Source organism: Nipponia nippon, unplaced genomic scaffold (genome assembly GCF_047370975.1).
Source record: "Nipponia nippon isolate SJK-2023a ecotype South Korea unplaced genomic scaffold, ASM4737097v1 scaffold_6, whole genome shotgun sequence".
NCBI lineage: Eukaryota > Metazoa > Chordata > Aves > Pelecaniformes > Threskiornithidae > Nipponia > Nipponia nippon.
The window spans coordinates 9,846,792-9,873,354 of NW_028262380.1; the positions used below are offsets into that span (position 1 = coordinate 9,846,792).

Genomic DNA, 26,563 nt, shown 5'->3' on the forward strand with positions numbered 1-26,563 from the left:
GAGGTCCCTTCCAACCTCAGCCATTCTGTGATTCTATAAATGTGCTTTGAGACAATATTGGAGTTCTTTTAATTTCACTGCAGTTATTCTTATCTCTGTCTATATACTGACAGAATGCAAAGTCTACTCAAAATTAAACTCATTTTAGATAAAGACAAAATGCTTCAGTTACATCAGCAGCAAATAAACACAAAATCAGAGTAATCTTTGTATATGTCAATGTGGCTGTATTAATTTGATAATTTTGATACTGGGTAGATGTAATACTCTGGCAAACTTTGATTTACCTTTAGAAATTCAGTCTACTTATATAAATTATGTATAACATATGAATCTACTGTAGCTGGGTTTTTTTTCTAAAAATGCCTACCTGCTCCATAAACCACTGAGTAAACTATACGCTTTGCTTGCTCTCTATCAGCGTGTTTCACTTCTTCACTTGGAATCCCCTTCCTAAACAAACAAACCAAAATCATGTATTTGCAGTTAAAAGTAATTTCTTAGCCCCACAGAAAATGTATTTAAAGTCAATAACCATTTAATAACTACAGACTCGTAAGATATGAACAGAAGCACTTAAGGGCTTTTGTCTTTGGCCAGGAATGAACAACTTCTTTACAAATTTTGGTGGTGATAGTCCACAGTAAATGAAATTATTTTAAACTTCATCTTATCCTTTCCTTTTCTTTTTAATCAAATTCTTGGCTAGGAAAAATCCTACTACTATATTATTAGCTCTTTAGGCTGAAGAGGATTCAATATTGACCCATGAGAAAAATTAAATCTTTCCAGCAACAGCATTTCTTCAAGACGTGACGTATATAGAGACTCAAAGATGAGTTTGACCTAAAGCTTATTTAAACAAAGGTTATATCAGGGCTTCACTAATAAGAATATCCAACTTTTTATCAAGAATAATGACTGATAAAAGCATGCGCTGAATCTCTCCATATGTCTGACAGACCTCCACAATAGAGATACTTCATAAAACAGCAGCACTGGCTGTTTCTTAACTACAGAGTGTATCTAGTTTACTCCCAGCAAAGTATCATCCTTCCCAGTTCTCATTCACTCACCAACTGGTGTAAACAGCCCTATGAAAGGGCTAATGGATTTAGCAATTTGCGAATAAAAAGCTAGGACTCTGCAATCATCAAGTACGTGCCAACTATGTTTTTTCTTATCCAAACATAGCTTCAGAAAGAATGTTGGCATTATTGACAGCACTGAAGAATATTGATCATTTGTTTAAATTGAAGTGCATTGTGGGAAATCTCGATCATCTACTCACACTCTGAGAATAAATACCTACACAAATTGTATTTGGAACAGAGATGAATTGCTATCAGAGATACTTGATGACATATGCACAATTTGTGAATAAGTCTCCTCATGAGTCTGTTCATGATGATTTGGATGCATTTTTAAAAGCAAAGTTTGCTATGCTTTGTTATTAAAGTTTTTTTGCCATGAAAGATGCTTTGTCATGAAAGTTTTGGCTGACGAGCTTTGAGAAACTGGCGTATTTCTTTGTATCTTCTTGAATAAGAGTCTTTCGCCATTATTATGATATTCAAACACCTAGAAAATCAGCAGAGCCACAAGTTTTTGCTTGCTTGGCCCATACACTGTTTTTAGCCAAGCCTATGCACAGTGCTAGTATAATTAGGCACTCTGAATGACAAACAGGTAGACCTTGAGTGCAATCAGATTTAAGCAAGTCCTTATGGCAGTACAGATTTTTTTAATAGGAAAAATAAAATTGAATACAATTTCAAACCTTCATTGGGCAAATAGTCTTTGGTTTTGTAGAAGCTCACATTGTTCCTTTGAATGCTACTAATTGCTCAAAGATAAAATGGACTTTTCACTGCTCATTTTAGGCTGAGAAACATGAAGAACTGGATAATCTAATACATAATGTTTTCCATCTGTAATGAAGACTATTCCCACTTAAGTCAATTATTCTGGTAGTTGGAGACTCTTATAACTTGCCTTCTTAGTTATGCCAGGTCAAAAGTTCATGGCTCTTTTGAATAAAGTAGGTTGAGATTCCCAGATGTACCTGAATAAGAGGATAAAGTGGCAATTGCAGCTAATAAGTGTAGAATTAGGAAACTAGACATCATTAAGGATTTCCTGAAGCAACCTCTGGCAGAAATTCCGCAGGAATTTCCTGAAGAACCTGGCAGAAAGCTACATATACACTTGAGAAAGCATCTATCCAGAACCAGGAGGGAAAACAGAATCTGATAAGAGAGCAGATCTTACACGAGGACCTTTCTGAAACAAAGAACCAAGACTGAAAAATGCTGAAACTAGCGAAACAATACAAAATGTAATACTGTTTTCCTAATACTGCATAATTTGAACCAGAGGCCAGGAGAAGGTGAGAAATGAGAGTACAGCAATTGAGTTTACTTGCAGATTTACTTAAGTCTGAGGCTAGAGACAACTGAGAGCCAAGGGGTCAGCAGGGGCTAAGTATGTTAGCTGCTCACCTCTCTGAAAAAAAGAAGGGCTGTAATAGAAAGAACACAGCTGGTAAGAAGTCATGGAGATCTGTAGAGGAACATACATACTTATCATATCATGGTACTGAGGAAGACATAAGACGAGAGTCTTGCTGGGAGGGACTTGTGGTTCTAGAGATGCTTTAACAGTGAAAGAAGACACTAGAACTTGATTATGTGCACCGCGATACATACTGCTAGGATTTTAAGGATGATTTTGCATTATCCAAGCTTCAACTTGAAAGGCCTGACTGGGAAAAACAGAAATAGACTTATTCTGTCATCATGACAGGCAGTGTCAGGAGGAGGATCCTGTTTCCATTGTAAGCAATCGCAACAAAACCTTGCCTAACACAGTTATCGGTGCAGGTGCACATACATCATGTGACCATGGCAATCACAACCGTCACTTAGCATTTCCTGATCTTTGGTTAGTCATGAAATACATGAGAAGCAATTAAATTTTCAGAGCTTTATGTCAAATATTCCCTTTAATATAATGCTAAAAACAAAATGGTCAGTCAACACCTCCTAGTGTGTCAGAGTGGGAAATGTGAACACTTGGCAGAGACGCATTACATCTAGCACTCTGTATATTTGTAAATTTATGTACCACATTCAAGAATCACAATGAACAATGAAGTATGAAATTGCCGTATAAATCACAAGTGCTTAAGCAAACAGAAGTCATTAATCAAAACTATTTCTTTTTTTCCTAATAATGAAAATGTTTTTTTCTGTTTGTATTGACAATGATTATTTTCTACCTAGGATGCTTGATTCCTTCTGTAATACAGAGTGGCATTCCTGCAGTTTGAGGCGAAGACTATTGATTTCTTTAAATAACAAAATGGGGGGGGGGGGGGGCAATTGCTCAGAAATGCAGCAGCCATGTTAGAAATCCCCAGTGGGCTTTCTTCTTCATCCTGTTTCCTGTACAAACAAATTTGTATTTGTGATAATTAATTTATTTTAATGGGTACTGCGAGAACCTATATAAAGTTAAAACTTTTATTTTGGCTTTGGACTCATCATGGAATACCATGATATTGAAAAGGAGACATCGTTATCTTCTTATCGCTCTCTACAACTACCTGAAAGGAGGTTGTAGCAAGGTGGGGGTCGGTCTCTTCTCCCAGGTAGTAAGCAACAGGACAAGAGGAAATGGGCTCAAGTTGTGCCAGGGGAGATTTAGATTGGATATTAGGAGAAATTCCTTCACGGAGAGAGTGGTTAGGCGTTGGAACAGACTGCCCAGGGAAGTGGTGCAATCACAGTCCCTGGAAGTGTTCAAAACACATGTGGATGTGGTGCTTAGGGACATGGTTTAGAGGTGAACCAGGCAGTTAGGTTAACGGTTGGACTCGATGACCTCAGAGGTCTTTTCCAACCTTAATGATTCTATGATTCTTACTTGTGTAAGAAATTTTTAAGCTACAACCACTAAGCAAGCTGGCTAATGCATGAAAATACTCAGCACTGAATTGTGGTATGATGTAAACTAGATCTACAGTGGAGATGCATTGTCTTCGAATAAACTTGAATCTGAAAAAGGAAGCTGAATGGGCATAAAAAAGCCTTAGCTGCTGGACCCAGACAGTGACATGGAGGCAGACTTCAGCTCTCCCAGTACTGTATGTACATCTGGAGGAACAGGAAGAACGTTAATGCAATGTAATAGAAATTGATGCAGAAAAAAAAGCTCAAGGGAAGAAAGAATTTGCTGCAGGTTTTGTTTTGGAAATAGCACAATTTCTGAAGTCCTGCAGGAAATATATATGCAGTTATTAGTTCTAGCATGAAACATTTTTCCATTTTATGACATCCTTCTTATTACTCTCTCTCTCAAATACGCTATTTGTTCAAGTTTGTAATCAATATTATCATCATCTTCAAATTCCTCCTGACTTGCCATCTCCAAATGTGCAATATTTCACCTCCTACGTTCCTGTCCTTGCCTGCGTACTTGTCTCAGTCTATTTCCACATCTCTGATTTGTTTGTCCTTTACCTTTCTTTGTTTAGTACTGCTTTGCAAGTACTTTGCTTTATAGTACTTGATAGGCATCTATTAGGTAGAACCAAGAACGGACTTCAGTGCTGGAAGACACGTTCAGGTTAATAGATCTCATTATTCTTGGAAAGAGTTAGCAGAGCTAAAACAGCCCGGGAAGGTCTGTGAGGACAGCAAAACAACTTACAGTTGAAAATTGTAGAAAATCTGACAAACATAGTGAGAGTAGAGACATACAAACTCTTTAAAAAGGTGGTTCTACTAAGAACTGGGCTGTATGCCTAAAAGGGAATAGCTGCCTAATTCTTAGAGTGAAAAAAATGGAGAAAAATTTTCTAGCGAAACAGTGAAGAAGGATAACATCAAATTATTAGTAAGAAACATACAGTGCAGATATGAAACTTAAAGACAGGCATATGTAATTCATTACTTTTTCAGAGATAATATCTTGAATATTTTCTATAATTTCTCCAAAATTCACTATATGTTTTCATATATTAATGGGGTCTAACGGACATCTCAAAGAGTTTCTGTTGAATTAAGTCTAAAGTCTTTAAAATATATGAATACCAACTTTCTTTACACCCAAGAAAAATATGGCAATATCATATCTGTAATTTAAAAAAGGCTTAACTATAAACTAGAATAACATATTTAATACAGAGTAGAGATCTGGATGGATTTAATTTTAACCTATACAGAATATTAAAAAGAAAGAATTAACACAAATTTCAGTATACAGAAATGAGTACACACAGCATAAAGTATATGAAACAAAAAAATCAAAGAGGCCACAGGGCATAAAGTTTGAGCAATGCCAAAATAAAAGTTTGAGAACAGGTAGAAATGGAAGGAAATCAGTCTTAAAAGAATGCGATAAGACATTTCAGCATTTCTGGGAAATGTTGTATGGTGACGGAAGTCGCCTGTTTATGTACAGGAAAAGGCAGAACAAACTTCTTAAACACAATATCTGGCAGGCTTGAGTTGCCTTGATCTGCATTACATTCCAGCCAAGCTATGCTCAGTCATAATAGCCACAAAGCTGTTGGCCGCTTTCCTGCATCTGCCAATTAATCTAAGTCCTAGCTGTGAGCTGTTGATGTGGGAAACGAGATGGAGTGGCATTAAATTCATTTTATACATGGTCATTAATGTCCAATAAATGAGTGAATAGATGAGCGAATACACATTCGTTCATCTGACTGCTTTTACAGCTTTTTTAAATTTCATCAGTGAACTCTATAAATTTCTCATTTTTAATCACATGTTGCTATTTAACAGCAGATGAAGGTTGTGTATTTTGTAAGTTTGTGCCTGGAACTTTGTGTTGGCATATGAAACTGGTAGAGGCAGTTTATGTAACTAGTGACAACTGCAAGCTTTAGAGAAGCTCAGTTTTACAGTAGTATCGCCACTGGACAGATCATGTCGGAGGTAAATTCTGAAAGCTTCCTTTTTCAATTACATTGGCCTTATTATAACCAAGGCAAGCAGAATATATACCACAATGTATGTGAGCATCCTAAACATATGGAAAACATTGGCAACACATAACCTAGTCTGCTCACTGTTAATGCAATGTGCAAGAATAAGCAATTTTTTTGAAAGCTGCTATTCCATGACTAATGGAAAATGCTGACAAGGCTCAGGCATAGGTTGTTTCAGACATTTTTAAGGTAACATGTGGAAGCGATCTTGGAACAATTTTTGCCTGGCTAATCTCTGTTACAAAATACAGAAAAGGAAGAGGTTGGGAAACAGTTTTCCTGAAGCCACTGTAGTAGTGGTGATAAAAATAGATCACTACTTCACTGTAGTAGTGATAAAATAGATCACTACTTTTGCCTCACACGTCAATCAAGAGCCAGGCATAAGGTACATGCAATTAACCCATCTAGATATTTTTATCATACACAGTTTTAATGTATGGTTTGATACAGAATGTCCAGAAAAAACCACATATATATGCCTTCTATAACTATGAGGCATTTACATAACTATGTTCTAAACAAAATGTAGCTAGACTGTCTTCCTCAGAAGAAGAGCATAGAGACAACAGGATGAAAAATGACATTTGTCTAGACTGCCCAGGAGAGTGGAAATAAAGTTAACATAGTTTTCTAAAAAAAAAAGGAAAGAAGCATCTACAAAGACTGAAATGCAGACTAACATCTTGTCAGAAGGGAAACAGCAGGTGAAATAGCTAACAAAGACCTTTCTGATGTAACCTAAGTTGTTTTTTCTTTTATTTCTTTATCCATGTCAATTCTAAACACTTCTCATGTCTGATTCAGATGTTATGTCAAGTGCTTGTATTCACATTTTTATCATAAACTGGTTTGCATAAGTGAGATGTAAGGTTACAGAATAACACAAAGAAAATCCTCAGCCAAGGATATGCACCGATAAATGAATCAACAAACTAGGGCACTGAGGTATCTTAAGTAGTACACCAGATTCCTCACATCATCTTCTCCTTATCTAAAGGATAATACACAGGGTTCCTATTTCATGTATATTTATTCCCACCCTGGCATCAGGAGAGGCAGAGCTGTCTTCCAGTGGGCACTCCACATGTTGGAGAATCTCTGCCATGGATCTCCCATGTAAATATAGGGGTCATGTACTTAAACACAGAGTGGAGAGGGTCACAACTTCCCACTCAGGGAGTTTAAATTTGCGTTTTATTTAGTTTAGAGGGTTTTATAAAAGCTTTTAGTTGTGGCCAACTTCTCTGAACTAAAGACTACAGCACTGTCAGCTTGATGTCATCCTTCCTATACTACAGCCAGCTCTGCAACATTTTTGTCATTGTGTCTCTTTTCCCTCTCTGTATGTGACCCTGTCAAACTGCATTTTAATTTGTCTTCTATCTATTTAGCACCAGGAAAAGCTTTATAACCCCTATACAACTCTTTTGGAAGACTCCAGAAGCACTTTAGGATTTTAAAAGTCCTAAAAAAGATTTTAAGAGGCTATTAAAGATTAAATAAAGATTTAAAGATTTAAGGTTTAAAAATTTTTAAAAGATTTTAAAAGTGGTTAATCATAAAACAATTTATTTTGTCTGAGTAGCCTCTACAGTTCATTGCATGAAGATTTATTTCATTAGTCCTCAACCTTCTTTTAAAGAGCATGATATCTAGCTTTCATGTATTTTACAGAAGATGAAGACATGTCTTTGCAGCTTGCTCTGTGGGCCAGAAGGCTTCTGTTGCTACATTTTAAAGTAGCAGGGAACCAGATAAAGAAACTGCAACAAGGTCATGTCATAAATTATAGCTATCATCAGCAACAATTTGTTGAAAGATTCATTTGGGAGTAAAGTGATCCATTATCTTTATTAAGATATTTACCTTCATGTTGATGTCCCAGACAGTGGATATTGAAGACATAAATTAGATAGCACTTATTTTCAATGCTCTTCACAAAAAAGGTCACTTAGACATTTTTCTTTAAAAATGCACAATTCTGGACATCTGTCAGTTAGAACAGAAAGTCCCTGACATCGATGAAGGTGCTTGAAAGAACACATCCTACCCTGCAACCTACATCTTTTCTCTCCTTCACTCCTGTAGGAATAAAAAAAAGGGTTTTCTTCTCACATGCATAGTCTCTCTTACATAGTGAATTACATGGATAAGTGATATTTATTTCTGAGTCATGTGATTGCTGAAGGAATTAATTAACTCGGGTCTACGAGCACAGAATAAAGGGAAGTCAGGGTAACTAAATCCCAGCCTCAGGTGCCAGTGTGATCATCAACAGTGATGGGCACCATCACTGAAAGAACAAATAAAAGTAAACAGATTAAGGGGTCTATACAAATTGGGATGACATAAAATTTGACAGAGGCCATTTGTATAAAACAATAATGTCAGGAATCAAATGTAAATTAATGCTCTTAGAGTTCTTTCTTCATTTCTCACATCTACTTGCCAAGCTTTTCTGTCAGAGACTTCAAATAGTTAAGAAGGAACAGAAGCTGTTTGGGGAGACGACACAGGTAGCTGTAGCAGAATATCAAATAATTACCCGTCTTGGACCTTTTTGAAGTCTCATAACTTTAAACAAATAGATGGACCTGCAGAGCAGCTTTTAGACAAATACCAGAAAAGTGAAACAGAAGGAAACAGAGTTCTTAATATATAATGAAAAGACGATGTAACTGCCATCTCAGATGTTACATGGAACAAAACATGGAGCTATAATATTATTACAACAATGTACAGTTTGCTAAGGAAAAACAAGCAGCGGAAGAAGGGAGGAGATGTCACACTACATCAAACTGCATCTACATAGTTCAGAAAAAAAATAAGCAGCAGACTTTTAAATATCTTGGTAGGGCAATCAAAAGTGGAAGAAATCAGTCATGCTATATATCAGGGTCTTGAACAAATGGGTTCTGCAGAGAGGGATGAGATACTTCATATCCCAGCTCTTTCAATCTTCACTAAAAACACCTCTTGCAGCTTAAATTTCTATTATGCCTATGATCACACTGAATTAAAGGCAAAAGTAAAAATGAAGAATGAATTGCCTTTGCATTCTTGATTTCATCAAGATTTAGCTTGACACTAAAGTTAAAGTTAATTGAGCTAAATGAAATAAATGGAAACATTTCATTAAGCTCTGGAGTGTGCTCATAAAATGTAGCATTTTATCAAAGTCACTCTAGGAGGAGATGACTATTTGGAGATAGCTTCTCATTCACAAGAAAGCCTCTCCATGAAATTAGCAAAGCCAAATGTTATCAGATACCACAAAAAAACCTGAGGACTGTCCAGCCTCCTCAGAGCTTGCTTTTTCACTAGTGTGTGTGTTAGTTGTGGTGGTGAAAATTCTAAAACTTTATTTTTTATTTATTCTAGAATGCTAAGAAAGCATTTAATGTGCAATAATAATAACCTTCCAATGTGACATAAAATTAAGCTGTCTGGTTAAACTTGTAGTTAACAACCTGGTTTATTTAAAGCCATTGTTTAGCACTTCTAAAAACAAAAGCCATTATGCTTCCTGAAGACTTTATTCCCTCTGCCTTATTATCTGCCAGTCTAAACAAATGTCACAGCTGCACTTCTCCAAGGGACTGTAAACTACAAGGTGAAATTTCCACAAGCTGCCATACAGACAGTCTGTCAGAGTGCAAAGCAAGACAAGCGTTAAATTTCATTAATATCAACTATTGCAAGTGAGCTTTCAAAACAGATAGAAATTGCTTTGCTGCAAAAGTAAAATTGTTAAAATATTCCACACCAACACCCATGAGGCATTGAAATCAGAGCTGAAAATGTTTTAAAACTCTGATTCTGAGAAGGCAAACTGGATGTCCTCCCTTTTACTAAATGTCGGCATTTACAGTAGTTATTTTTGCAGGGGGGGGGAGGGGATGGGACAAGGGAGTAGAAGGGAGTAGGTGGAGAAAGCGATAGCTAATTAAACCACTACATGAATGCTCTTTGAAAAAACATACTGCAGTAATTAAACATCACGAGCCAAAACCTAGATGTGTCTCCTATATCTCAGCAGAAGGAGGCATTCCCTCATTTGCAGAGGCATTCCAAAGGCAAAACAAAAATTATTACAGCTATCATGCACATTATATTTGCAAATGCCACAATTTTCAAGTGTTTCCTGTTAGAATCTTTTGAGGAGTACCTTTTAGTACAATTCTTTTACTATGCAAAAATGTAACAGTTACTACGATCATTCATTACGAAACAGACATATTTCACAAGTGATGTTTACTGAGAGAGGGATGAAAATCTCCGTCCAGAATTAGTGCTTTTTGCCTAATGCAAACAAGCCTGATTTAAATAATGATGCTTCTTCAGAACAATGATTTAATCTGTTAGCCTTATTGAAATTTAAGTAAAAGTAATGAACTTGACCATTAATGACATACTAGGCTAAATACTCCTAGGCCAAAACTGGAGGCATAATCTGAGGATACAATTACAGCTGATTTCACAATGTTTTCAAGCAGATATAATTCCAAAGTGAGTACAATAATAGGACAGAAGAGAGACACACAAATGCAACATACAGAGATCTTAGAGCTTGTCTTCCAAGCTATTTCACAACAAACTCTTCTCTAACATGGCACAGAGGAACAAAATTAGATAGCACCCTGACACCATTTCCCCCCTCCAGACTGTAGTAATTGGGAACCTATCCCTACATGCTGCACAGCTTGAGAAACAAACCCTTTCACAGAGTCTAAAGAATAATAGACTATTGCTTTTCTACAAGTTATTTTATTTGCAAATAAGAATTATTAAAGTATAGAATTTTTGTATAAAGTAGGGGATGAGGAATTAGAATCAGAGAAAAGATGTAATAATTGATCATGGAACAACAAGGTGTGGTTTGGCTGCGGAAAAACAAATGCAATTTCAGGATATGTCAAGTGAGTTATTTCCAATGACAGGACAATATTAGTACTGCTGTACAATATACTGGCGAGATTCAGTATATCAGTCTTCACCAGCAAGTGCTCAAGCCACAGCGCTCAAGTCACAGAAGGCAAAGGCAGGGACTGGGAGAATGAAGAACCTCCCACTGTAGGAGAAGATCAGGCTCGAGACCATCTAAGGAACCTGAAGGTGCACAAGTCCATGGGACCTGACGAGATGCATCTGTGGGTTCTGGGGCAACTGGCGGATGAAGTTGCTAAGCCACTGTCCATAATATTTGAGAAGTCGTGGCAGTCCAGTGAAGTTCCCACTGCCTGGAAAAGGGGAAACATAACCCCCATTTTGAAAAAGGGAAAAAAGGGAGACCTGAGGAACTACAGGCCAGTCAGTCTCACCTCTGTGCCCAGCAAGATAATGGAGCAGATCCTCCTGGAAACCATGCACATGGAAAATAAGGAGGCGATTGGTGACAGCCAACATGGCTTCACTAAGGGTAAACCATGCCTGACAAATTTGGTGGCCTTCTATGATGGGGTTACAGTGTTGGTGGATAAGGGAAGAGCAATTGTCATCATCTACCTGGACTTGTGCAAAGCATTTGACACTGCCCCACATGACATCCTTGGCCGGATGGACTACTCGGTGGATAAGGAATAATTGGCTGGATGGTTGTATTCAAAGAGTTGTGGTCAACAGCTCAATGTCCAAGTGGAGACCAGTGACAAGTGGTGCTCCTCAGGGGTTGGTATTGGTACCGTCACTGTTTAACATCTTTGTCAGCAACATGGACAGTGGGATTGAATGCACCCTCAGCAAGTTTGCCACCACCAAGCTGTGTGGTGCGGTCAACACACTGGAGGGAAGGGCTGCCATCCAGAGGGACCTTGACAGGCTAGGGAGGTGTGCCCATGTGAACCTCATGAAGTTCAACAAGGCCAAGTGCAAGGTTCTGCACATGGGTCGAGGCAATCCCAAGCACAAATACAGGCTGGGTGAAAAACGGATTGAGAGCAGCCCTGAGGAGAAGGACTTGGGGGCATTGGTTGATGAGAAGCTCAACACGACCTGGCAATATGTGCTTGCAGCCCAGAAGGCGAACCGTATCCTGGCTGCATCAAAAGAAGCGTGACCAGCAGGTCGAGGGAGGTGATTCTGCCCCTCTACTCCACTCTCATGAGACGCCACCTGGAGTACTGCATTCATAAGAATGAATGTACCCCAACATAAGGAGGACATGGGCCTGTTGGACTAAGTCCAGAGGAGGGCCATGAAGATGATCAGAGAGCTGAAGCACACCTGTGAAGACAGGCTGAGAGAGCTGGGGTTGTTCAGCCTGGAGAAGAGAAAGCTCCAGGGACACCTTATAGCAGCCTTCCAGTACCTGAAGGGGGCCTACAAGAAAGCTGGAGAGGGACTTTTTACAAGGGCATGTAGTGATAGGACAAGGGGTAATGGCTTTAAACTAAATGAGCATAGATTTAGATTAGATATAAGGAAGAAATTCTTTACTGTGAGAGTGGTGAGGCACTGGAACAGGTTGCCCAGAGAAGCTGTAGATGCCCCCTCCCTCGAAGTGTTCAAGGCCAGGTTGGATGGGGCTTTGAGCAACCTGATTTAGTTGAAGGTGTCCCTGTCCATGGCAGGGGGATTGGAACTAGATGATCTGTAAGGTCCCTTCCAACCCAAACCATTCTATGATTCTATAATTTTATCTGGGGTAGTTAACATAATTTGGTTACCATGTTCAAGAAATATGAATTTGTTGGTGGTAGGCTACCAGAATATTGAATAGAGAAAAAAAAAAAAAAATCAACTATGTGAAAGGAGACACTGACTATATCAATATTAAGATATCAAACCTGCCCATAAATATTCTGCAGCACTGGGGCTAACTGGAAAACACCACCACATACCCATACTTTAAAACTCTCTTACCATCAAAACATGGTGCTGCATCCAGCAGCCTGGTGGAAATAATCCCTGGCCCATGCTAATTCAGGAACCATGCCCAGAAGCTGTTTGGTCCAGAGCCACAACCATGATAGGGACCAATTTACCAACCCAGATTTTGAGTGCCAGCAACCAGGAACATCCCTGGCACTAAATTTATTAGAATACAGGTAGCCTCTCAAATCATTATTTCTTTGTTTCATTCATCATTCTTCTAGCTCAGTTTCATGGCTGTTCCAAAATTATGTTATGTTTCTGGACCATGATACAAGTATTCCTGACACTGTGCTCTGGTGCAGAGATTTCAGAGCTAGCTAAAAAAGCTAGCTTTGGTAACTGAAACAGTTAGTCAGTGCCACAAAGATTCATTTTCCTTGCCAAGAAGAAATACAGATTAACGTACATGGAATTTCATGTAGTCATAACTAGCTGCTCCTAATACTAGTTCATTAAGGTATTTTGATGACAAATACCCTAAGAAACCTTGTCTTCTTTCCTTAAAGAATTAGGGTTGAGAACACACTTGATTGCCTTCCTGAGGTATTTATACAAAGCAAACACTGGGGGGCGAGGAGAGCTAATAAAGCTAATGGACAACCTTGGCAAGAATAATTTGGTATATAAACTGTAGGAATAAGTATAAGGTAGAAAGTAAAAGGAGTTTTCTAGCCAGAAGAGGAATGGGGAATTCAACAGCTCTTCAATAGCATTACATAGGTTAAAACTAGTTCTAAGTTGAGACCATACCAATCTATGAAAGGAAGTTCATGACATTGTCACCTGCAACAATTTTATGAGCAAAAAGGTCCTTCTAGTCTTATACTCCTGTGTAAGACCAGGCATACTCTTACCAAGCATAAAGCACTAACCAGCAGTGTGAGAGATTCTGCCTTACTTTTTCTTAGAGCTTCTTTTCTGAACTCTTCTCTGTTTCTTAATAACTGCTGTCACCTTGTCAGCGTCTTTTCCTACCACAAGAGATCACATTTATTCTCACAGGAATTCAAGCTTGTCCTATAGTACCTCATAGGTCTAAAAGATTTTTCAAGTACAATCCTAAGAAATCTGCAGTGATACAGCTGCAGGAACTGCAAGTGGTACAGGCTTACTCACAACTATTTTACCAAATAAATTACTATTAAACACCACATTCATAATAAGTAGTATCTCCACAATTAGACCTTCTGCCACAGAATACCTGCCCCTGAACGTGACTTCATTTGGAAGAGCATGCATTCCTATTCAAATTGAAATTGTCTCTCTCTCTGAACTGCATATATGAAAAAAATTCTTGATTCCTCACTCTTTATCAGTAATGCTCTGAATAAAAAAAGAAAGATACAAGTTATAAAATAAGAGATATTTTAGATATTGATCAGAATAGAAATGATACATAAACAATGAGACGATGGATAAGTACTAATAATTACTCAGTTAAAAATACTGCAAAAATTGTTTCTTCAGAATCTATTTCACAGAAGAAAAACAAGCAGAAGCCTTGAAACTAATTAAAAATGATAACAGTATTACAAAACCAGGTAATGCACTGATAATGAAAGAAATTTTATGTTAACCCTTAGTGAGACTCCTAGCAGGTAGCACTGAGTTTAGGACCTGCAGATTTACAGCGAATCAATATTGCCTGAGTTACACAGCCAAACTTCAGAGCTGAAAGATCACGACACAGTCATATATTTCTAAATGGAGACTCCAGCAGGGATATTCAGTTACACTTATTTAAGGGGATTGCCATACAATACACATGAAAACTTTTTTCCACTCTCTTCAAGGGCAGGATTCTAGAAGTAACCCTAAGTACTCCATGGTGAAGAGCAGGTACGCTTGTAATTTGTCTTAATACTGCAAAAACTAGTTTCACAATCTTATATGTGCTCAATCGTATGGAAATTCTCCTTCTTTGCAACTCCAAAACCCAAAGATTTCAGTATTTTGCAATATATGAAGTGAAATGAACTAACCCAAATTCATTTTAGACTTGACATTAAGCTCGTAAAAAGTGGAGAAATGAATCCAAGAGACTACGTGTTAAAATATCTGATTAGAAGTGTATGAAATAGCCTGGACTACCTAAAAAATCTTTAGACAAAGATGGAGTTCTAAAAGTCCTAAGCTGGTATATCTCATTATTTAGACAATGAACAAAACAGAGATCTCTAGCTGGGGGAAAGGGAGCTGTGTAACCCTGTGGCTGAGTCTTGTAACCATATGTCTGCTAACGGGGACAGGAGGAGAGCTAAAGCTCTTCCTGTCTCCTTGGTAGAAGTCCACCTGGATAAGCATGATTATTTCATTATTCCTTAATCACCTAACAAACAGCCAGGTGTCATGTCTTGATTAATAATGACTCTTTCAAGAGCTTGGTGATAATATTTTCATAAAATTAATATAGAAGCACAAATATTCATATCTGTTTAAAAACCATTTAGCTACAGATGTGGTTTTTGCATCTCAATCTATTTATCTCATTTCTGATTTACTGGCCTTTGCTCTTGCTATTCAAGGGAGTAGGCAGCTTAACGGAATTAAATGTCTGCTATACCATACATTTATATGAAGTAACCTAAAAAAGACCGTGTTTTGCTGAGGATGAATCTTTAATTTATTTTATACAAACAATGTATTTGAAACAAGGTTGTATAAAACGGGTATGGGCAAGTGTATATGTATTTAGTCAGCCTGCCACCAAGCATTTGTGCATACTTGACCTTATCTTTTTCAAACAGACCCAGTACACTATCTTTTTGTATAATTCAGCCCATGAGGACTTATTTTGATTTATTTCAGGAACATCCAAAATACCTCTGCTTATTTCCTGCGTTCTTCAGAACTCAGCAGGATACGAACAGATAGAGCTATTGTCAGGAAGCGTCCTGAATTGCCAAGTGGCTGGAAAAACAAGAGTCCCTATTTTGCCATAGTTCCTGCTGGACCAGCTGCCAGTGTGCAACAGTTTGGCTCACCTTGCCATTATTAGATATAATCAGTTCCTTGAGCCCCCTGCTTGGCAGGTGGTAAAGAAATAAAATTTCCTCACTTCCTGGAGGAAGACAGTCTGCAAAGAACAAAACAAACCTTTCTGCACTGTGGTCTTTCTATTCAAATCTGGTTGAACTTACCTTTTTTTTTTTAAAAAACAAAAAAAAAGACTTTTTTTTTTTTTAAATACTTTTGTCCTTCCGATATGGTAATCCCAAGTAGTTCTGTGCTTTGTTTCTCTCTAGGCTTTTTCTCGAGTAATTTCCAAAATTAGCATGTCTGTCTCTTACCAAAACAGTTCACAACAGATATTACCACAATCCCACATACACATCAGCTGAGTAAAGATGGACTTTTATGTTCAGTACATTTTATAAACAGCCTGCAGTTCCCAAGATTACTGGAAATCAAGTGTTCAGGTTCCTCTGATTCTGGCAAGGATAGTGTAGATACTGCAGCCATTTTTTTTAACTCTCTAAAAGCCACATCAACTCAGGTGAACAATTATTATGTCCAGTACTTACTAGAAGGTAAATTCAATACCTGGAAGAAGGACACGTATTCATGCTGTTCTCCATCATCACACAAAAGAAAGCACTAATAGCGTGAATATGAGGAAGCAGATGACAGATGAGAGAGAAGGAAATATTTTGTGGTTTGGATTTTACAAAACTCAGATCTCAAAGAGAAACAGGAGCATCTAGATCACTACTAAATTCTCCAGCCTTCTTTCAAGCGTAGCCTGGAGTGTAACCATTGTACACAACTGTCACAAATCGTCCTTTCATTGGTATAATCAGACTAAATATTACCCCTAAAGAGTATCCATTAATTACCTTGTTACTTTAATTCACCATCAGCAGTTAATGTGTACAGGTTAAATTATAGTTTAGAGGTAGAAATTAATAGTTTAAAGAGAATGCCTGTTTTCATACTGGAATGGTGGCAGTTATCAGATTATTCAGGTCATTATCTTTTAATACACCTGCATATTGAACAGTATTAGAGATATTCCTCCACTACATAGTACTATATAAGTACTTTTAATAGAGATTATTAAAATTTCTCTACTCTCTTATTCTCTAGCTGCAGAATACAAGGAAAAATGATTGTATATGGGCAAACTTTTTGTGTGTTCTCTGATTCATATACTATGATTTCCAAACTGAAAAGAGTTACAGAGTACAAAAGTTAAAATACTAAGTCACAACTGTCCAACAGTCTTACCTATAAAGGGATTTTTCTGAGGCACAGACTAACATGGATTTTAGTACACTGGATCTACACTGGCTCAGCAGACAAACTATGACACAGAATATATGAGAGAAAATGCCTAGGTAATTTATCACTGCATGGAAAAGTTTGTGCACAGGGACAATTATCTTTCTGCTCTCACAGAAATGAAAATACACAGTTTATAGCAGTAATAGATTTATGCTCACAATTAGATCATACTGTAAACAATTTACTAAAGACCCTTCTGAATTTCTCCCCTTCTCCAATAGTAAATATCATCTACAGAAAAGGTATGTTTAGCTTGAAAAGACAACATTTAATAATGTTTCTAGATTAAGTTTGTACTGATTTAATCTCAGAGAGATAATGTGGTCAAGAGAATGTTCTTTGTTTCATATGCTAATATTGTTCCTAGAGACTATAAATCACCTGGCTATTCCCATACCTAAATTTCTGAATATAGAAGTACTGGACTTTCACTTCAATCCGTTTGTAACTAACCTACTGATAGGGTCTTTTCCTCTGAACCTCTTGGTTTATGAGGATATACAGTCTACGTGTTTTAACATCTCCATTCATAGTTATAATTTAGAAAGGGCAAGATGTTTTCATAAATCTGCTAGGACATTTATGAAACGAACACATCTAAATAGAAACTAAGAAAATTAGAGGCTGCAAACATATCTCTAATACCTTGTTGGTGCTTGCCAATGTGTGCCTTAGGAATAACTTGCTAGATGAAAGCATAACCTAGTAATAATTTTCTACAGACTAAAACATAAAGCAGACACCTGAAGCTCAATCTATGCGCTTATTTTAAGTGACTTGGCCACTGGGGTGATGCTCACCTCAGAGCAGTAACCCTACATTTATTTTTTGGCCAGGTCTCTATTACAGTCTCAGTGGAAGTCCATCTCTCACAAATCTACGCTGGTAATTCCATAAGGAACTGTGAGACCTAGACGAAATTCAAGAAATTAATATGGATGCCTATATCCAAAACTGTGAACCAACCCCTTTCACTGCAGAAAATGGCCACTTTATCCTGGACATCCTTGAATTCTCTGGGTACCTCAGGGAACTCTTCCCTCCTGACAGTTTAATAGGCTTTCAAAATTCTACATTGTGCACATGCTCATCATAGACACAGTCTGAGCCCACTTGACCTCCTCTGTGATTCCTGTAGGACCCAATCTAGGAAATGTAATCTGATTACATCATTATTCACACTGATATCTTCTGGCTATCAGGTTTGGATTTGTTGGCTTTTTCTTAGTATAAGGTGGAGGAGGTACCATGCTGGAACAGTTGCCTGGCTACTGAGGGACAGCAACTCAGTTGTCTCTTCACCTGATCGGATTCACATCCACAACTCTGCCTCCCAGTGACACACAATTAAAGCATGCTCTAATTGCAAAGCCACAAGCTAGGTTTGGCAACCTCCGAGACCACACGGAAATGGGACTACTGTGCAAAAAACCGAAACAAAACAACGTCAAGCCACCCCAAAACAACAACAACAAAAGCATAATCCATGAGTTCAGAAGGAAAGCAAACATGAAAGTAATCACTATTCTATTCAGAGTACTCAGGTGAGAGTCATAAATCTTTGACTTTTGTCCCTGTATCTACTACTAACAAACAGAATTAAACGATCACTAAGTAAAAAACAAATAATCCCCCCAATGGGACTGACATAAAGAAATCCCTTTTCCAACTGAATGCTCTAAGCAATCTGCATTAAAATCATAGTGTCATAAAAATATGGTTGGGAGAGAGATTGAGAAGTGACTTCAGCTATCCTTGGAAATATTTGTCTAACTGTCTCATTCCTTCCAGTGATAGAAATTTCACAGCCTTCATAGGTAACCCATCTCCATATTTATCTACCTTTAGTAGTCAAAGATTTCTTTAACTGAAACATCTCTTACAAGAGTGTAAGCCCATTCATTATGCTTAGTTCACTCTCTACCCAACTCTCTGCAATAAGCTTGTATTTATTTGAACACTTTTATCATGTTTTTTCTAAATCATATCTTCTCTCAACTAAACAAATTATTATTATTCAACAATTATTTCAAGCTTACAATATTTGCTGAAGAGAATCTCAGCTGCAACATACAAAGTCTAACCTTGTTTTGTATTTTCCTGGAAGAAGAGAGATGAAGAGTTGAACAAGATTTAAAAAGTTGAACTGAGGTCTCCAAGCACCTAGCTCTTATATAAAAGCTGGGCACCACAGCCACTTGAAAAGAGTGAATCCTGCTCACTTTTTTCAAAGAACACTACCTATCTGGCACGTATCTTCAGGTAGGGACTTTGGACTACTGGCTGTCCTTGTCATTCTGTTCCAGCTTTCTAAGAGGAGTTCAAATGCAAACTTCTGTGATTAGAATTTCTCATAACTTCACTTAGATGGCTCTGCGGTCAGCATATAGCCTTTTTCACCCTTTGAGATGCATCCTTTGGCACTGTACATGGAGCTTGGCAACCCAATGTTGGGTTTTGTATTCTATTTCAGGTTCAGGAACCTAAGATACAGGAAGTAAATATAACTTGCAGATATCAGAGATGTCTGTATTAAACATTGGAACACAGTGACAGTGATCTTCAAGATTAAAATGACTAAGCTAGCTCCATAGTCGTAAATAATGTAATTGCATTTGTATGGCTAGGCTGCCCTCAGGACCTTTGATGGAAGGTATCACTATGCTCTGCTGGATGCAGCTGAACTCATCACTCCCAGGGATCTCCCGTTCTCTAAGGCAGATTCTAAAGAAGCAGGGGAAAGGACTTATCCAAATACTTTAAGTATAGCTTAATGCTTGAGTCATAGGAGCTCTAAAGCAGTACTATCCCAATTCAAAAAAGCACTCAGGCAGGAAAGTAGGCATCAGTCAGGTACGATGAAATCACATATTTATGGTGTGCTTAAGCACTTAGCTAAATCAAGATTGTCATTTGGATGTCTTATGGCAGTTAGGTCTCTTGGCTGGTCAGACAGCTGCCAAGACATCTCTCATCATCTTCAGCACTGGGATGACGATTCAGCTTTCAAAGGGCTATACCTGTCATAGGACATCAAGACAATATAACACAAGGTGATCTTGCAGGTAGCTGGAATCCGTTATATCATGAATTTTCAAAAGTTTAGGCAAGCCTTGAAATTTTACTGTGTGTTCAGTACCAAGTAGGGCATTAATGTAATGTACTCTTGGTGTTCTTGTAATAGCAGGTGTTGACCTGTCATTTAAGGCTTACTCTTTGTAGGCCATAACACAGTACTCGCTGTAAGATAATATTGGTAATAGCATATCACCATCATTACAGACAGGATAGGATAAGAATAGGAATAGTCCTAAGCATATACAAGTGAACATTAAAATCTATTTATATCATCTTAGTTTCAGCTGGGGTAATGGGATCCACCCAAGGATACTGAGGGAGCTGGCAGAGAAGCTGGCCAAGCCACTTTCCATCATTTATCAGCAGTCCTTGTCAACTGGGGAGGTCCCAGATGACTGGAAGTTAGCAAATGTGACGCCCCTCTACAAGAAGGGCCAGCAGGAGGATCCAGGGAACTACAGGCCTGACCTCAGTGCTGGGGAAGGCCATGGAGCAGATCATCTTGAGTGCCATTACGTGGCACGTACGGGACAACCAGGGAATCAGGCTCAGCCAGCATGAGTTTATGAAAGGCAGGTCCTGCTGACTAACCTGATGTCCTCCTATGACAAGTTGACCCACTTCGTGGATGAGGGGAAGGCTGTGGATGTTGTCTACTTGGACTTTAGTAAAGCCTTTGACACTGTCTCCCACAGCATTCTCCTGGAGAAGCTGGCTGCACACGGCTTGGATGGGTGCACTCTGCGCTGGGTTAAAAACTGGCTGGACGGCCGAGCCCAGAGAGTGGTGGTGAATGGAGTCAAATCCAGTTGGCGGCCCGTCACGAGTGGTGTTCCCCATGGCTCAGTGTTGGGACCGGTCCTGTTTAATATCTTCACTGATGATCTGGATGAGGGGATTGAGGGCACCCTCAGTAAGTTTGCAGATGACACCAAGTTGGGTGGAAGTGTCGATCTGCTGGAGGGTAGGAAGGCCCTACAGAGGGACCTGGACAGGCTGGATCATTGGGCCTGGGCCAACTGTATGAGATTAAACAAGGCTCAGTGCCGAGTCCTGAACTTCGGTCACAACAACCCCATGCAATGCTACAGGCTGGGGGAGGAGTGGCTGGAGAGCTGCCCAGCAGAAAAGGACCTGGGGGTGTTGGCTGACAGCCGCCTGAACATGAGCCAGCAGTGTGCGCAGGTGGCCAAGAGGGCCAATGGCATCCTGGCTTGTATCAGGAATAGTGTGACCAGCAGGACCAGGGAGGTGATCATGCCCCTGTACTGGGCACTGGTGAGGCCGCACCTCGAGTCCTGTGTTCAGTTTTGGGCCCCTCACTACAAGGACATCGAGGTGCTGGAGCGTGTCCAGAGAAAGGCAACGAAGCTGATGAAGGGTCTGGGAGCACAAGTCCTGTAAGGAGTGGCTGAGGCAACTGGGGTTGTTTAGCCCGGAGAAAAGGCAGCTCAGGGGAGACCTTATTGCTCTCTACAGCTACCTGAAAGGAGGTTGTGGCAAGGTGGGGGTCGGTCTCTTCTGCCAAGTAACAAGTGACAGGACGAGAGGAAATGGCCTCAAGCTGCGCCAGGGGAAGTTTAGATTGGATATTAGAAAAAACTTCTTCACGGAAAGGGTAGTCAGGCACTGGCACAGGCTGCCCAGGGAAGTGGTTGAGTCTCCATCCCTGGAGGTATTTAAAAGATGGGTAGATGTGGTGCTTGAGGACGTGGTTTAGTGGTGGACTTGGCAGTGCTAGGTTAATGGTTGGACTCGATGATCTTAAGGGTCTTTTCCAACCTTAACGATTCTATGATACCTAAGAGATCTTAATTCAATCAGAAACTCATACAGCTAACGTCTTTGCAGAAATTGCCCACCATGTGTATTTGGTGTCAAATGCTATAAAAAGCCTGTAAAGGTTTTTCAAAAGGTTGGATTTCAGATAGAAGGCTTTAGCCTGAAGGACAGCTAAGGAATAGAGGTACAGTTCAATGGAGAAGCCATGAAGCTTAAAAAAAAAAAAAAAAAGGCAAATAAAGTGCTATAAAACTTGACTGGACTCTGGGGTATGGCTCATATTTTTGTCCAATAATATATTCTTTACTACTTATGATTTAATATTCATTAGTCTAAGGATTTTTAGATGCAGAAAACCTGCTAAAAGATACCAACTGACATGCATTCAGAAGCTGGAATGCTATCAGACACTGACATTAAGTTAATGTTTCTCTTCTGAGAGGGAGCTTCAGAAACTAATTCATTCTTTATAGATCTCTTAGAGAAAAAACCTTTTTTGTCAAGGTTTTCCAATTGTCCAAAACTTGTTAGAAAAGATTTACAAATAGTAACAACGTGCAATTCCTTCAAACAGAATAAAACATTTGGTATGCCACTTGGCATATCACTTGCACAGATTGTAAAGGATTAAGACCCAGAGAAAATCAGGAGACCAAGAGGAGATAAAAGTTTTGTTGTTTATTTTGTTCTTCCTTCTCATAACTCATTTTAATACTAATGAGGTGGAACCAACTACAGTAAAGTCAATGAACTAATTGTTTGCTCTAAAGATTTTGTTTATCAGTAGTGGACTATGAGAGCTGAATAAGTATCTGGAATGGGAAAGTATGTGTGAAGCTTGTGATTTTGTGTCTTCTCTTCGGCGCTAAATAAATTAAGGACAAAATTCCAAAACCCAAGGTGAGTTCACTAGGAACTGATCCAATAGGAGGAATTGAATTTGTCAGAACAAATACAGGTGTCTACGTGTGAGCTGGCCACCCCAGACCCCATAGGTCAAATGAATCTCTCCAGGTATATAACAGATGTCCAAGGTTAGATGAGATTAAACACACCCTTCATGTTTCTGTAATTAATAACAGCCATATAATAGATTTAATAGAAAGTTACTTCCAAGCATTAGCTTTCCTGAAGCTTAAAAGAAGAGTCAGCAGAATCATTACGTAATGATTTTGTAGACACATCATGACACTTCTGTCTGATAAAAATATTTGCCTGTAATATTTCATTAAACTTAAAGTTACTGTGTAGCAACTATAAGAGGTTGACGGCTGCCAAGAGCTGTGAGGTTGCTGAATAGAATGGTATTTCTGGAGCCTTGCCCAGAGTTGAGACAAAATTTGACTCATCTTCATGCATACATTTGCAATATACCTCCAAACTAAAATAAGGATTTAACTCCATCACGAGGTTCTAGTGATATCATGTTAGAGCTAAGAATTGATTATAATATCAATAGAAGCTTCAAAGCGACTCTTAAGAGAAAGGTGATCTTTCCATAGCTATATTCGTTGGGATGTTTGTGACCTTGAGTTGTGTTCTCCCAGAATGCACAAGCCTCAAGCGCTGATTCAGTTGTTGGTAGCAGGAAAATTATAATTTGAGCTCCTTTTTGTTTCTTTGTACCGCTTCAGAGTATATTAGCAAATATTGCAGTGAGTAGGTAATACTGTGTTTGGGAAGGCTACACCTGCAAAAATTTAGAAACTGTAGAGTAGGAATTGAGCTAGATCAGGACTGATGAATTCCTCATATCTATTTTTGCTTTCATTTTCAGCTAACAATCTTCGAACAAAAAATGGAGATAAAAGATTAAAAGAGAGAAAGAGAGGAACAAAGAGAAAACATGAAAATTGCATGCCATTTACATGACATCATTCTGTTCAATCTGCTTATATGTTATAGCATTATATTTAATCTTTTTTTTGACCTATCATCTGTTCAAGCTGTAAGCTTCTTGACATCTATCCTGTCACTTAGTGAATGCTCATGAGCTTTTGAGTACAAGGGGAGTCCCAGTCTCAAGTAAGATTTCTAGGCATCACCATGATACAAACAGTAATCGGAAATACCTTCAAACAGCTAAGTATCTAATATTCCATCTTTTTTTGGTAGTTAATCTTCTGATCTGCATTATTCCAATAATTCTACTGGATAACCAAGCAGGTTTCAAAAATGCTTGTATTTTTACTGAGAAAAGTTGTTCTGCAATTTTTCAGATGGATAACCTACTTACCTGCTGCTCAAAAGAATTGGTGAACAATAATACAGTGAGAAAGTTATCAGCATGCACTGTTCACAATATATTATTGCACTAGCTTTAGTCACAAGGCTCATACTGGTCAGTTGGATTGCAACATTTTGACATATGGTAATTACCACAGTGGAGAAGAAAAGGCTCAGAAAGACAGAAAGGAATTATAATTCACAGTGTTAAAACAGTATCAGCAATAGATACTGTAGCAAAATACTGTCTTTTGTTATCACTACACAGTAATATAATAGTTTAAGTTATTCTTACTATTTTGTCTAATTTCTATCAAATAAATGCAACATTTACTCTTACCACTGAGAAGCCACTGTGGAAAAGATATCGGTGGTTTCAGGCTCTTGAAACAGTTTCAAAAGTTCTGGTTCAGATGATAAGTCAGCAAGGATCCTTAACTCAATATGGGAAAAATCTAGGAAACAGAATGTTAAAATAAATCTATTGCTCTAAAATAAAAACACATCTGTATTTTAACCAAACTATCACAAATTAAAACACAAGCCTGGACTGTTCAGTCATTTCCTCTTGCTGAAAAAAAGCAGATGCCTGTAAAAAGCTCATCCTGAAGAAGTTATATTCCAGCTACAGATCACAAGGTGTCTGGTTCCTTCATTATCTTCAGGCATCAATTACTGTTATTAGCTCTTTGTTTCTACTGACAAGGCTTACATATCATCTACTTCGGAAGCACACTAAGGAGTATACATCGTATAACAATATTAATTGATACTAAGGGATTTGACAGCCGTGTAAAATATAATCCAAAGGAGAGGGGAAAAAGAGATGATAGAACTGCAAACATTAATATGTATGAGAATAATAATATATACTATCTTACCTGCTGCTAAAAATGAATATCCTTTTTTTGAAACAAACAATGTTCTTGGGGAAATAGTTACTATTTCCGCTTCTTTTCCTAGAGAGGAGATAGGCATTTAGAGTCCCAAACCCCAGTCCAAAAATATTGTGTTGCAGCTCATAGGAGGTTGTAAATGACATACCAAACCCACAACTAAAACCACACAAATGGCAAAATGAGCAACCTGGCAGAGCACCAACTGTCAGCATCACAATTATTTTACTCTATCAGTCATGTCCAACATCTTTATTTCTGCCATCTTTGCAGTGCCGCCTACTTCTTCTCCTTTTTCAAAACCAAACCCTTCCCAAAACACTAGCTAACAAATATCTACAGTAACTAACATTATTCACAGATCACTTAATAAAGGAGGCATTCAGATAAGGAAGGGTCTATAGAGATGAACTAAAAAATATATTTTCTTATCTTTGAACATACTGCAGTAATGTGTTAATAAACAAACCGAGTTAAAAGTGGTAGGGAAATAAAATATTGAGAACATATAGCTGATATAGGTATCCAAATTCTAATGACAGATATCCCCTATAATATCACAAAGCAATAACGTACATTTGACAAAGTATTAGAAACTCAGTGCATCCTGGGAATACCACTTGTCTTGGTGTAGAAAGGGATGGTGGTTTGAAACACAACAAAATTAATCTGATCAGCATAAAAGTGTAAAAAATAAGTGTGCCTTGATACAGGAATGAAAAACTTAGAAATACGTTTTTGAGAAGCACATATTATAAGATCATTAACAAAATTGATTCAACTGTTTCCAGAAAGGCCTCTGCGCCAGAGTTATGCAAGGCAGCTCAGGTTTACACAGCCACTGCTCACACATTTTTTATAACAACTTTTAAAGAACACTTATAAAAATTAATCAGGTAGATAAAATAAAACTGCTGTCAAAGTTTTACATTGTCTTCAACAGACTCCTGGTTTATGATCTGTATTGTTTCAAACGCAGGGAGTGAATAGTGGTGAAAAGGCAAGCCTGCCCTTATCTGAGAACCAAGCGCAACAAACAAGCAGCATTTCCCAGCTATGGCTGCAGGTGTTCAAGAAGGAGAGCTTATGTTGGCAAATCTCCCTCTTATATTTGAGTCTACTATTGTGGATTTCTCTCTTTATCGCTTGGGTCATGCTTTTCTACACTTTACTTTGATTCCCTCTGAATCATCTGCCTTAAATCTGCTTCTGTTATCAAAAACAACACATCTGACTACCTATTGGTGTTTAGTTGTGAGTTCGATTAAAGTAACCCAGCTGTAACATCTCTTCAGGAAAACCTTATGAGCTGAACGCGCACAAAATCATCCCCAGGATATTTAATGGCACATAATTTCATCTGGAAAAAGGAACAGTGAGATAGTTGAGGGAAACAAAAAAAAAA

General features: G+C 38.2%; 1 protein-coding gene across 1 annotated transcript in view; it reads right to left on the bottom strand.

The window, feature by feature from the left end:
* POLN (DNA polymerase nu) overlaps positions 1–26,563 on the bottom strand; it is a 114,232-nt gene that overhangs the window by 34,208 nt on the left and 53,461 nt on the right. The window contains exons 15-17 of the mRNA XM_087736488.1: positions 25,144–25,221; positions 24,603–24,717; positions 371–453 (exon numbers count right to left, since the gene is read on the bottom strand). Of these exons, the coding sequence (XP_087592614.1) occupies positions 371–453; positions 24,603–24,717; positions 25,144–25,221 (276 nt within the window). The remainder of the gene's footprint in view (positions 1–370; positions 454–24,602; positions 24,718–25,143; positions 25,222–26,563) is intronic.